Here is a 13,406-nt window from a genome sequence, read left to right as displayed (position 1 = left end):
TCCATCCATCGAAAAGGCAGAGCAAGGACTGTGAAGTCAAGGAGTAAATAAATGGCAGCACACTAACAAGGCAGACAAAAATGAAAGAGAACTAATTTTCCCCTCTGCCCAGAGAGCAAAGGACACTGACCAGTCCCTAAGAAGGGTATTTTGCTGAACATACCTAACAAAAACATTCCTAAGAGCCACTCAGGAACACCAGGTCTGATTGATGGGATGTCAGGAGTTGTAAATCACGGGGTCACAGGTGTGGGGGGAATGAGTGGAGCCATCCTCCCTCTTGCTTAATTGAATTCAGCAGTCACCATGGGGGAATGCTGTGCTCTGTGGAGTGCACAGGCTTCAGGGAAGACTTCAGTACAGCACACGCTGATTGACTGATGTAGGAGTGAATCAGAGTAACTCCAGTCTGGGAGAGTGGATGTGGGATGTGTATTTATTTCCTCAAGTGAATGAAATGAGGAAATTCCCACCTTCTCCTTCACTGTATTATTGAAATCATAGGCAAACATATGCTGGCTTTGCCTTTGTATTTTATTATTTTTCACCACATTATTTCTACCACCAAAAGGTAGCTCAAAGGCAGCATCGTGACATAGCTGAGTGGAGTCTGGGTATCAAAGCCTATACATTTCCTAGATAAGGGAGATGTGTGATCAGCCTCTCTGATGGGAACACACACTTCCCAAAGCCCCAAAGAGGGTTTTCCTAACATTATGCCTAGTGGCAAGGAGATATCAAGTGTTGGACTGAATCAATCTGGTCTGAAGGTCCTGTCAGGGGTGGGGTAAGAAGTGTGGGGCTGGAAAACCCCCAAAAGCTTGGGGAGCACAGGAGCTTCACAACTTCAGCAGGGGAGAAAACCCCAAACCAGGGAGAGCTGAGGCACTGAGGTGATGCCAGCAGGGAGTTTGGCCAGTGAAGTCTGCCAAGGATTGCTGGGGGGATGTGCTGGGTGAGTGCTGAATGGCACAAAAACTCCTGCACCTTTTATATAACATAATTGCGTGCTTTATTGATATACACAGTAAAGCAGTATATAATACAATAGTAAGGCATATATTTGGTGAAATTTGGTATGTTGTGAAAAAATGCAGTAAAACAGAAGTTTATAAAAATAATTAGTAAATGTTACAGTGTTGGTGTTAAAACACAATATATTATGATATCCAAGTAATAAACCAGTACTGAGTAACGATGAAATAACATGCCATATGGTATTTATGTATTCAACTACACTGATTATGTTTTACAGTTTAATACTTTGTCATTATAAGGAATATGAAATAATTCCCAAATTATGCTTAAAAAAGCAGCAATAAAGCTTTCAACTTTTTAAATACTTTTTGACAGACTCACTCCAAAACTAAGATCTAGAAAGTAAAACAAACAAAACAAAACCCTGATGAAAACAATCGTGCAATCTCTTTTTCCTCCGTAATTTTTCTGAAGAGAAGGTTTAATGTATAGGGGGGGCAAAAAGAAGAAACCCATCTCTTTCTCAAATCACAATTTAAACCTTCTGATAAAAAAGGACATGAGAAATAGTGAGGGTTCCTATTGTAATCAAGTGTTAAAAAGCTCTTTATTAGGAAAGCAGAGGTTTGGGGGGGATTGTACTTTTTTCTGTAAATGATTAACGTTGTTATTACTTAAACAATGAGACCTGATCACACAATGGACACGTGGTGATGATGTAACATTGTCATACGTAATTGTCAGGAACACCACAAAACCAAAGTGAGGTAGAAATAGCATGACTAGCCATGTTCAATGTTAACTAGCATTCAAAATAAAATCTTTCCCAAGTTTAATTACACTTCATACAAGAAGAGGTAACAGATTTTTTTTACTCTTGCAATATAAAGTCAGATGGTTGTGTTTCTATGTATTTTATGGTAAAATTAAAAGCTGGTTAAGAAAATGAAGTGGTAAAGCTTTTGCTGACAGCACCTCATACCCAAACCTCTCTCTCACAGAGCTGCAGTCAAGCTGGCTAATCTGTTTGTCTATCAGCTCCTCTCTTTCTCACGTTACTGTTAATTGTGCGGGGATTACTTGTACAGAGAACCGGGGAAGGAGAAAGGACCAGGGCCTTTGTTTTGGTGATAAATATTCATGGAGCAGTGTGACTACCTTCACCTGATCACCATTTGAGGCAGGAACAGCAGTAACTCTTGCACAGCCTTTCCCAAAGGCGGCTTGCAGCACCACAGCTCCCTGGGACCGGCTGCTGCAGCAGGATGAGACAGGACAGAGGGAAGCTCTGGGCTCCTCTTCCAGAGGGACGAGGATCTCCGTGCTCATCCCCAGCGCTGGGGCTGCACAGAGCTCTCTGGGTACCCTACTTGTGCTTTGGGTCAGAAGCCAACCCCACAGGGGGCTGGGGGAGCATCTCCCTCCCTTCTCTCCTCTGCAGCAAAGGTGACAGCAGGGGGAGAGCTGTCCCCAGCCCTGCTGAGCCCCAGGGTTCAAACCAGTAAGGCAATGTCTATGTTCCTTTACTAAAAGTATCCAGGAATTTAATCAGCAGAGGAAACACTAGCAGGTTAACTTCTTTCCTTTCCTTTTTTCTTCCGAGATTTTTCTTTTTTAATTGTTTTTTTTTTTTTTGCAGGCTCTGTCATATAATGTGCTCTTTCATTTAATTATTGCAAACTAGCTGTGTAATTTCTAGCTGCTGTCCAAAACCAGGACAGTAAGTCATGTCATTCTTAATTTTATTGGAAAGATAAAATGTAACTACCTTCATTGGAAGTTCAGGTTTTTTGGTTATTTTTTCTAAGCCAGCCCTAGTCAGACAAAACCAATGAAAAATGTAAGGTGGCCATTCTGGTATCACTGCAGGAAATATTTCCTTTTTTTTTTTCTTTTTGATAGGCAAGGAAAAGAACACAGGACATGAATCTCTCTGATACTGTTACAGAGCTGAAATGAAACTAAACAAATGCACTGCCTCAGTATATTTTTTTTGTGTTTTTTTTTTAAGGGGGTTTCTATAAACAATTATTTTTATAAAGCACACTTTAGTTTACAATCTTTCATTATAACTGTTATAAATTTTTTTTAAACAACCCGAAATGCGTTCCATATAAAGAAATGGCAAGTTATTTAGCTATCAAGATTTTACATGTAGATCTCTTATAATTTTTGTACAATTGCATAGACGTGTAAAACCTGCCATTGTTAACAAAACAGTAACAGACTTAGGAAACTACTGAAATCTACAGTATAGTACCACTACCCTTCACAAAAATATAGATTTGTTTTCTTGTAAACTCTTACAGTCTAATCCTCTTTGTAGTATGAATATTATAAAAACCATGCGGAACGCCTGAAGTTGTAAAACACATCTCGCTATTCTAACACCTTGTCGTCGGTCATCACGGTCACTAAGGTTTCCATCGCTCTGCCCAGGTCGTCTGCCATGTGGAAAAGGCTCCCTACATTGTGGCCTGAAAAAGAAAGTCAAAGAGGAAGTTAAACAAACAGGATGTGGCAGCATGTGGACAGGAAAACTTCCCAGATCCGTCGTTTTCCACGTGCTGCTCTCCATCATCTCCAGAGGAGACTTCCAGAACTCTCCTGGAGGAGTCCAACAGGTTCTCATTAGCAAAAGCTGCCGGGTTTGTGCAACATTTTAACAGATATGGCAAACCACCCTGCAAATAAACAATTTCCCTCCTGGTGATGGAGCTTCATCATGATCAATGTTCACCAAAAGCAACAATTAAGTCCATTGACATCACAGAAGAATTTCTGACTGATGCTGCAAGTGTTTGAGTATCCAATGTTCTATCAAGGAGAAAAAGAGAAACAAACAGATCAGCAGTAATTAACTAAATCATTAAAGGCAAGAGGTCTCAGCAGGACACCTGCAAAGAGAGATATAATGATGACCAAACTAAGAAACTCAATTCATTCAATCATTTTAAAATACCCTTTCCTTTTTGAACAGCAATTCAGCACAAAGATGCCACAATCATCAGCTAACTACTATGCAGGAGTACACTTGTGCATTTCCTTTCACCCATAACCACTCTGAAGTCCTAAGATGGTATAACCACAACCTCCTACACAGAAGTGATGAATAAACACACAGTGCAGTTCTGGAGATGAAACCTGCAACTTCTCACACTCATGTCACTGGTGCAGCAAATGGTGATGTGTGGTAAGAAATGGCTTCATCACAAATAAACTCAAGGATGGGGAGAATGAATTGCCAAAAGTTGCCATTTTAGCCACTGGCACACCTTGTCTGGTCTCCCACTGCTCTTCAGAAAAGTGTCTCCCTCCTGCAAGTCCTGTGTCAGATTTCAGAGCTCTATGACTGTCTCAAATACCCTCTGGCACCTCAAATGACAGAGACATCATGGTTTAAACAGCTGAACCTTATCTGGAGTGTCCCTCCTGAAAAAATATGACTGAAGAAGGAACAATACTGAGATCTAGGCACCCTACAAGATAGGGATCCAAACCAAGGACTGAGTGTTCAAGATTTCTTGCAAGGACAAGGAGGAATGAGCAGACAGAAGGTCTTAAACCAAGCAGAAGGAAATTATACTCCACACAGCACATAATTGTATTACTGAACTCATCACCACAGGCTGATGTTGAGGCCAAACACATAAATGAGTTAAAAGGGGAGTTAGAAAATAACCACTGAAGAAAGATTTATTTAGATGCAAAAAAGTGCACGTGACCTCCAATCAAGAAGTCTCCACACTGCAGAGTGCCAGCTACTGAACATTTATAAGTGAAGTATTACTCAAACTGCATGTCATCCTGGCCTGAGGGAGTTTGATTTACTCTCTGAGAGCACTTGTGATAGAATATTTGTCTGGAAAAACACAGGAAGTGCAATGCCATGTGCCCACAACTCTGGTTCTCAGAAATGCTGTGCATTAGTCTGGATGCTGAGTCCTCAGCATGGTCCTTGAGGATGGAGCACCCAAAGGAGGGAAGGACATGACCAGGACATCCAGGACATACCTTTCATGCAGTCCCTGCCTGTAATGTGCTGGAGCCTGACTGACCATTGCACACCTGCACAGTGGCTTCCCCTCCTGACACAACTGCAACAGGAATGAACCTTCCCTGTGGGGAAATCAGCCTCACCATCCTCCTCCCAGTGTTTGCCCAGTGTTTGTGGCAGTCATGCACTGCTGACATTTCTACAGTAAATCAGAGCCTGGAGTGATCTCAGTTCAGCAGCTTTTATGGAATAGAAAAAAATTACCTCAGAACTATTCTGAGAACCACAGAATGGTTTGGGTTGGAAGGATCTTAGGAACCATCCAGTTCTAACCTCCCTGCCACGGGCAGGAATGCCACTCACTAGACCTGACTGCTCAGGACCCCATCCAACCTGGCCTCAAACACTTCCAGGGCTGGGGCATCCATAACTCTGGGTAACCTGTGCCAGTGTCTCACCACCCTCAGCTAAGAACTGCTTTCTAACATCTGGTCTGAACCTGCTCTTTTCCAGTTTAAGACCACTGCCTATTGTCCTATAACTATCTGCTCACATAAAACTCATTCTTCCTCCCTTTTATAAGCCCCCTAAAGGTACAGGAAGGTCGCCCCAAAGCTTCTTCTCCATGCTGAACGACGTCAGGAGCTCTTTTCTTCTGGGGAACAACTACCACCCTCTATATTCAAATATTAGTTTGTTTTAAGGTTGTTAAGAGTTTTTTTTTTTTTTTTTTTTTTTTTTAATTTAGCATTGATGATACAAAATTAGGCTGGATTTAAACAAGAACTATTCAAGAAGCTGCCCACTGGACAGTGAGCTGTGCTGTGACACAGCTTGCCAGACAGCAATACAAAAAAACACTTGGTTCTGGTATCTGGTGACAGTTTGCTAACTGCACTAATGTGCAAAGAAACAGATGCATCAATCAGCAGTTTCATCCATACATCATAAATGTATAGCCATCCTATTCATCTGAAGCAAAACCTTGTAATTTCCTCATCAGCATGACAAGTAACTGCGTGTGAAAGATTCCTGCCAAGTTTTGGTCAAAACAGAGTTTATTTTAAAGTAAATATATCCTACCACATTTATTTTAGCTGTAAGGGATAATCTCTGTCACTGGCATCACGCAGACTGAGATCAATCCAGTAACTTACACCAGCACAAGTGAAAATGTGACAAAGCCATATGAAACCAAGAGCACATGGGAGATGCTGGTGCAAACCAGCTGAGCTACTGAGCTGCTCTGCTCACCTGAAACTCTGACTGGGAATATTTTTTTTGGGAATATTCCCCTCTGGTATAAGCAGAGCAATGCAGTGACTGGGTAGCCAGCTGTGAGAGGATGCCCATGGGGTGATGGGCTTGCATTCAGATTTGTTGTGATTTGTTATTTCTAGAAAACTCCAGGGCTCTTCAGGATTTCAACACTGCTCATTCCCAGGAAGACTGATCACCCTTTTGTACGCTTAGAACAACCCAGACTGCTAAAGTGCATCCTCAGCAATTAATACTATTTTGTTCTATCAAAAAAGAGGTGGATCTAGAAAGAATAACTTCAACCAAAAACACACACAAAAAACCTTTCAGATGTATGCCACAGTTGGTATAAACTGTTACACTGTTCAGGCAATTAGGAGTCCTTATGGTTCCATGAATCCCTAGGTACTTTCTGGTATTTAAAAATTACAGAAATGTCCAATAGTACTTTTTATTTCTTTACCTGTTAATTGATATCATATTTTTGAAATAACCATGCTTTGAATCTGATTTCCCTCCTCAAAAGCTGCCCAGTGACTAAGAAGATACAGCTCCCTCTCCCCCACAACATCCACACTCCCTCTCCAGCTCAGGACTTAATTTCCTCTCCATAAGAACTGAACTCTAGTACTGAAATGTAGGACGTTGGCATTTTTAATTAAGAAGTAAATGAGAGAAATACTGTCCTAAAAGCACTTAGAAAAATAAAAATCAGAACTTTCCATTTTTATTCATATTTCTGAAGCAATGCTATCAAAGAAGGCATTAATTCCATTCTTCTTTTTTTTTTTAACATTAAAGCTGAGAAAGTCTTATCCATGCTTGAGGCACTGAAAAGTTGAAAAATGCTGCTATGTAAAAAAAAAAAAACCTAGTAGACACTTTGAAATGCAGCAGTAAAGCTCAAAATGGACATAAATGGACATGGACAGTATCAACTTAAACTTATGAAATCCACAGCTGCCATTTGCTTGGGAAGCAGAAGACACCTATTTCTGCAGACACTACCTACTCCCTTCTGGCCACACAGAGAATGATGTGTTTCACATCTGCTGAATTTGCTTCAGAGACTCTAATGGAATCAAGGCCCATGGGTGTGGGCGCAGGAACAGAATACCAATCTCACACTACAGCTTGTCAGAAAAATAAATGTGCAACATTCAGACTTGAAAGAGTGGATTGAAAGTAAATTGAGAAATCCCAACACAATACAGGGCCTTTTCTAGCAGAAGAGATTTCTATCCCTTTCCTGACAAAAGAAAAATCCTTCCTGTTGGTGACTTGGGTTTTGATACCCTTATTAATATTGAGTAATGCCACAAAATCCATGGGATTACACACAAAGACAACACCAAATGTGAGTAATGGAATCAAAACCTGGCCAGGTGGGTTTTAAAACCACAGGTTCTGCCTTTGCACGTACAGACTCACACCTAAAGCAGAAGCTGTTCTGTACCTTAGCTCATATCCTTCATAAGCAGGTGGACAATTGCATTTTATATTCAGCTCTCCAAGTTACTGAGGTCCCTCTGGAACCATTAGTGAGCACAGGCTCAGCCAGAGAGTGCAGAGCAGTTCACTGAAGTCAATTTTTTAGGGTTAAACTGCTGGAATCAGATCAGGTAGAACATGCCAATTTTTTTTTCTTTTTTGTTAATTACTTGTATTGAGTATGCTCTCTGCAGAAGAAGCTTTTTTTGAGTAATATGCATAAATATGAATGAGGATAGTGGAAATCAATGCCCTGTTTTTGCTAAATGGGAGAACAGTTCTCAGAGAATATGAGCTGAGAACAAGGAGGGCTCAATGTGAAGCACTTCCCATTAAATTTCTGGATTTTTACAGTCTGCTGATGCCATCTCAAGCACCCATTTTTGATCCATATGAGAGGACTTGCCATTCAAGGACAGACTTAATCTTCACCAAAGGTCTCACACCTTGAAGCAGCTGAACCTGCCCCAGCACCTACAGCTGAAGCAGAGAACCTCTGTGTTTCAAGGCACACATCAGGACAAATCCTGGCTTTCCCTGGCCCCTGTCAGTGACTGGGGGTTCACAGCAGCTCTGTTAAGAATGTTTTTTCCACCAGCCCCACCTTCTGTAGCAGCAGAAGTTTGCAAACCAGGTTACCCTTCATTCAATTCCTGCCTCATCCACACCGAGCGTCTTCTGTGCAGGAAAGGTCATTTCACAGCCACTGCAACTGCACTCAGGCAGCCTCTGAATATTTTATCTTTAATAATAATTTTCACTAGAAATTCATCTTTCAAACGCTGTGTCTGGCTGGCAAGTGAAGAGCAGCTTCAGAGAGGAAAAAATCAAGGCTCTGGAAATGCTTTCAAAGGAGCTGTGACAACGCAGTGCAAACGTTTTCCCCCATTAATGAGCAGCGACACACAAATTCCAAAACCTATTTTGCATCAAACCAACCATGTCCAAAGTGCACAGTGAAAACCATGGCCCATTTGCATTGCTGAATGCAATGCTGTGGAGCTGGTGAATGTTAGTAGCATTCTTCTTTCTGCAATAGTACATCAGGAAATTAAACCACCTGAATCTCTCATACCTCTCAACTCTCATATTTCTAAAGAAATATTAAAAAAACCTATTTAATCACTGGAGATGATGGTTAGTATACTGGCACATAGATGTTTGTAAGCAGAACAGCAAGAGAGCCCAGTCTCCCTGTTGTGCTTACACACAAGAGCAACAGAACATGAATCAGTGACTGCAGCATATTTACTGAAAACAATTATCATTCAGAGGCTTAATTTCAATGTATTATTTTCTCCTCCCCATTCCTGATTTTCCACCTCTGGGAGCATGTAAGGAAACGCAGACCCCTGAGCTGCCATTGTCTCCAGTGAAAGTTGAGAGGTACACCACTGTCACAGCACACATGGGGGATGCACTCAGCAAAACCAAACAAAACCCAGAGCAAAATGAAACCACCCCCACCCTCCACCAAGCCCAAGCAACCCCGTGCTGTGTCACACACATGCTGGGCACAGAAAGCAAGCTGTGACAAACAGAAGCCATGGCAGTGAGCCTGCGTCTCACTAACCTCTCTCACTGGCTTTCCAGGGGCATTTCCTCCTTTAGGGACAGAGAGAGGAAGTGGAATAATTATCAGAAGGAAGGAAAAAAATCACACCACATGAACATATGTTTTATACTGTAAAAGACACTTCAATTTCCATTTAGAAATTTAACATTAAAAAATGCAGTTCTGCTTAAACAGAGACCAAAAGTGCATTGAAATCCACTGATGATTCTGAGCTGATTTATTCAACAACAGTTCTGTAACCTGTGGCTTGGTTTAACCTCTCAAAAACAGTTGATAAAACTACTTACACCAATTTAAACACCTGTCAGCTGAGAATAAGGACTGCAGACAAGATCTGAACTCACTTTCTGAGCATCCTAATTAGCAAATTTGAGTACTTCTTGCAATCAATGTAAATAGTGAAAACATTTTCCCCCAATGTCAAATTAATTTACCCAGACACTTTACATTGTATTGTAGCCTACATAAACTGAGGTATGCATTGATATAGATGCCTATGTGCACACATATATTTCACACCTACAGAAGTGCACTGCAATGCAACATGCTCACATTGAGGATAAATATATTATAAAATATGTTTGCAATCTGCTGACCTGCAAGCATGGTAAAACTGAGGGGGCAGAGGGAAAAACAAGAGAAAAAAGAGTTCAAGTGAAAATGGGGAAAAAAGAGAAAGTATCTTGTCATGTTCAAGTACTAACAAAATGGAGTCAATAATGGGTTTAACTGCAAAGAGGCTCCTAAGAAGCCTTCACAGAAGCCATACTTTGATCATGCTGATTCCTCTCAAACACTTACAGCATATTTTGTTTTTAGAAAAGGGAAGTCAGGTGTTACTCAACAGTAGAAACATCCCTTTGTCTACCTTTCCACCCCACAGGCAGCCACAGTCTCGCTGTCTCCAGCAGCAGTGTCCCACTGTCACGGTCCCATTGTCACTGTCCCACTGTTGCTGTCCCATTGCCACTGTCACTGTCTCACTGTCGCTGTCCCCCTGTCACTGTCCCCCTGTCACTGTCCCACTGTCACTGTCCCCCTGTCACTGTCCCACTGCCACTGTCCCCGTCACTGTCCCACTGTCACTGTCTCACTGCCACTGTCCCACTGCCACTGTCCCACTGTCACTGTCCCACTGTCACTGCCCCACTGCCACTGTCCCCCTGCCACTCTCCCACTGCCACTGTCCCACTGCCACTGTCCCCCTGTCACTGTCCCACTGCTGCTGTCCCACTGCTGCTGTCCCACTGTCCCCCTGTCACTGTCCCACTGCTGCTGTCCCACTGCTGCTGTCCCACTGTCCCACTGTCACTGTCCCACTGCCACTGTCACAGCTCTGCCATGCCAGGCCTGCAGTCCCAGTGAGAAAGGCACTGCAGCAGATGCTGCAGGATGATCTTTGCCCCAGAGCTGCTGTAAATGATGCAATTTTAAATGATGTGTGGGACACTGGGGAGAGAGACAGACACGTAAGGGAGAACACACCAGTCAGCATAACAGTAACCTAATTACTGTTGAGCTTTGCTCTATGGCAGGCTGTAGGAGAAGGGAAGAGAGGCAATAAACAGCTTTATGGGTATTTTACAAGCTGCAGAACAAGGGCCAACAGCAGAGCAAGGCAGAGCAGAGGCAGTACAGGAGAGGAGGAGAGGGCAGAGGAAGGAATTGCATCACTGACCAGCACGGGCTCTGAGCCATGGCTCCCACCAGCTCCAGGCAATAGAAAGGGCTGGGGCAGCCTCTGAAGGCCTGAACAGCAGAGGTTACCACTTACAGAACAGAGGAGCTTTTAGTTCCTGCCCCTCTCCCCAGCACACTTCCTATTAGAAAGGACAGCAATAGGTTCAATAACAACATGCTCTGCACATGGGTTTTTATTCTGCTCTTCAGTGAAATCTCGACTCCAGTGATGTCTGTACCACCTCACTGGTGCAGAGAGGCGTCGCTTCAGCTCTAAGGACTCCACCTCACAGGCCTGCCTGACCTTCTAAGACTTAGATGTGTGTCTGCATAGCCTGAGACCTCCTCTGGCACTTTTGTCAGGGGTCACGAATTCCCTAAAAATGCTTTCCAAAAGGGGAAATGAGAATATCTCACCAATATCAATCATGTAACAGCAAATCCCTGGAAAGGAAGACAGAAAATCTATTGCATACTTTGGTAATTATCTCAGGAAGAGCCCCAGGGTTTAGGTCACCTTAAGGACCCCAGAAACTGCAGCATAGTAGAACTTGGTTTGAGAGTCCTGGGGCAGGAATGGGACCCAGCAGGAGATTAGCCTGGGTCCACAGTTTAGCTTGGGTCAAGAAGAGAAAAGGAACTGCCTACAAGCAAAACACTGGAGTTCTTAAAAATGCCTTCCTGTCTGCACAAGCACCTACAACTGCAGCTACACAGTGTTTAATTTGAATCTACATGAGACAGACTGGATTCTGCTTGAAAATGAATATATTCAAAGGTGACTGGGGTAGCTCAGCACCACACAAAACAGCTGGTGAGGACAGACTGTGGTGAGTAATCAGCCCTAGAATTTGTTAAATGCAGCAAAGATCCACGCTACTCCAGCAACAGCTAATTTCTTCTGGAGGAAGATTAAGAAGGGTTTAATGGATTTTACGTTATTTTCTTCTTTGCATATGAATGAATGCCTGTTTCTAAGTTTTAAGGCAAGGAGTATGGTTTGGCATAAATTGCAGAGGAAGAAGATTGTCTATATTGCTGCAGTACTGAAAATTTGTGTTCTGTAAGGCATCCAAATACTGATACGCAATCCGTGGGTACATAATTATCTATTATTTCTGCTCAAATCAACATTTCCTGCCCTTACAAAACAGAAGAGCTTTTTTTTTATTTTTTTTTGGGAAGCTAAATGGCATTGCATCACAGGCAAAGGCAAAGGTACACAGCAAGTGAGCACATCAAGCCTGAAAGCAGAGGCACCACCAAAAACTTAATGTAGGAGTCTCTGCAGATCCAGGTCAAAACAGAGAGCACAAAGCAACAACTGCACTGCCCCTGTCACTGAGCTCAGGAAAGGGGCAGGCAGCACAAAAGGGAGATCTGGCTCTGCAAAGAGCCTTTTTTTTCTCAAGACAAAAAGAAAAATCTATTGAAGTTTTATTAAATTCCTTACCATATTCTCAGTTTGCACCAGAACTGGACATTATAAAACAGGGCAGACCTGGTCCACCCCACCACTGTCCCATCTGCAGAGAAGCTCATCCAGATCAGTTCTGCTGAGCAAAAAGGGAGCAATGAGGGGTCTCAGCCACCTGGGCTCACTGTGGTGGGATCCAGGAGCTCAGCACAGAGAAGGTGACACAACCCAGGAGAGGCCAGGGTATCTCACATGGAAGAGTATTTCCAGAATACTCCACAGGACAGAAACGCCAGGGTACTCTTTCACTGACTCAGTAAAGTGTGAAAAGTCTGCTTCATGAGACATTTTACAGTCAGAATAAGAGAAACTGCATTATTTGCAGTGCTGAAAGTTGATAGTTTCACTTAGGATGTTGGTCCCATTCATGACAGAGCCTGGCTGATGCACAATTGAGAGGAAAAAATGTGACTGGTGTGTTTTAATGTGACTGAGATAAAAATAAAACTCCTAAAAAAAGAGGTGCTATTCTTAGTGCCATTCATTTATTGCTGTGGGATCTTGTAATTTCACTGCACCACACCACAACTGTGTTAAGCAATACCATGCCAAATTGTGAGGACCAGTCTCTGTCCAAATGTTCTCACATTATGTCATGGCCTCTTAGCTCTTTTAAGCCATGATGGTCTCATTTCTAATCAGTTTTGGCTCCCACTCCTTCACTATCTCCCAGCAGGGGCCCAGCACTGCAAATCTGTGAAGCTCTCAGCAGCTTCAGTCAGTTCAAGAACCTCTGCCCCTAAATACCTCTCTGAGCTTCATCCACAGAATGCATTTGCCATGAAACCACAACTGCCAAACTCAGCCTGGCCCACCAAGAGAGCCACCTGAGGTGGTGCAACTCCTCAGTGCTGCAGGAGAGATGAATTTGGCTTTGAAAATCCTGCCAATCTTACTCTCTAACTGTGAACCAGTTCCCTGGAGATTTAGTAGTTTGGGCACAAACA

At 42.7% G+C, this 13,406-nt stretch overlaps 1 protein-coding gene across 15 annotated transcripts in view; it reads right to left on the bottom strand.

The window, feature by feature from the left end:
• Positions 1-988: 988 nt before the first annotated feature.
• DMD (dystrophin) overlaps positions 989-13,406 on the bottom strand; it is a 1,043,904-nt gene continuing 1,031,486 nt past the window's right edge. For 11 of the 15 annotated variants that reach the window (XM_063182196.1, XM_063182199.1, XM_063182172.1 and 8 more), the window contains one exon: positions 989-3,455. In XM_063182196.1, the coding sequence (XP_063038266.1) occupies positions 3,358-3,455 (98 nt within the window). In that variant the 3' untranslated portion in view covers positions 989-3,357. Of the gene's footprint in view, positions 3,456-9,299; positions 9,332-13,406 lie in introns of all 15 variants that reach the window. The other 4 variants (XM_063182212.1, XM_063182186.1, XM_063182244.1 and 1 more) reach the window with 1 other exon arrangement.

Source organism: Melospiza melodia, chromosome 2 (genome assembly GCF_035770615.1).
Source record: "Melospiza melodia melodia isolate bMelMel2 chromosome 2, bMelMel2.pri, whole genome shotgun sequence".
Lineage (NCBI taxonomy): Eukaryota > Metazoa > Chordata > Aves > Passeriformes > Passerellidae > Melospiza > Melospiza melodia.
Note: the sequence above shows the minus strand (reverse complement) of the source record. Positions and strands in the feature narration are given on the sequence as shown.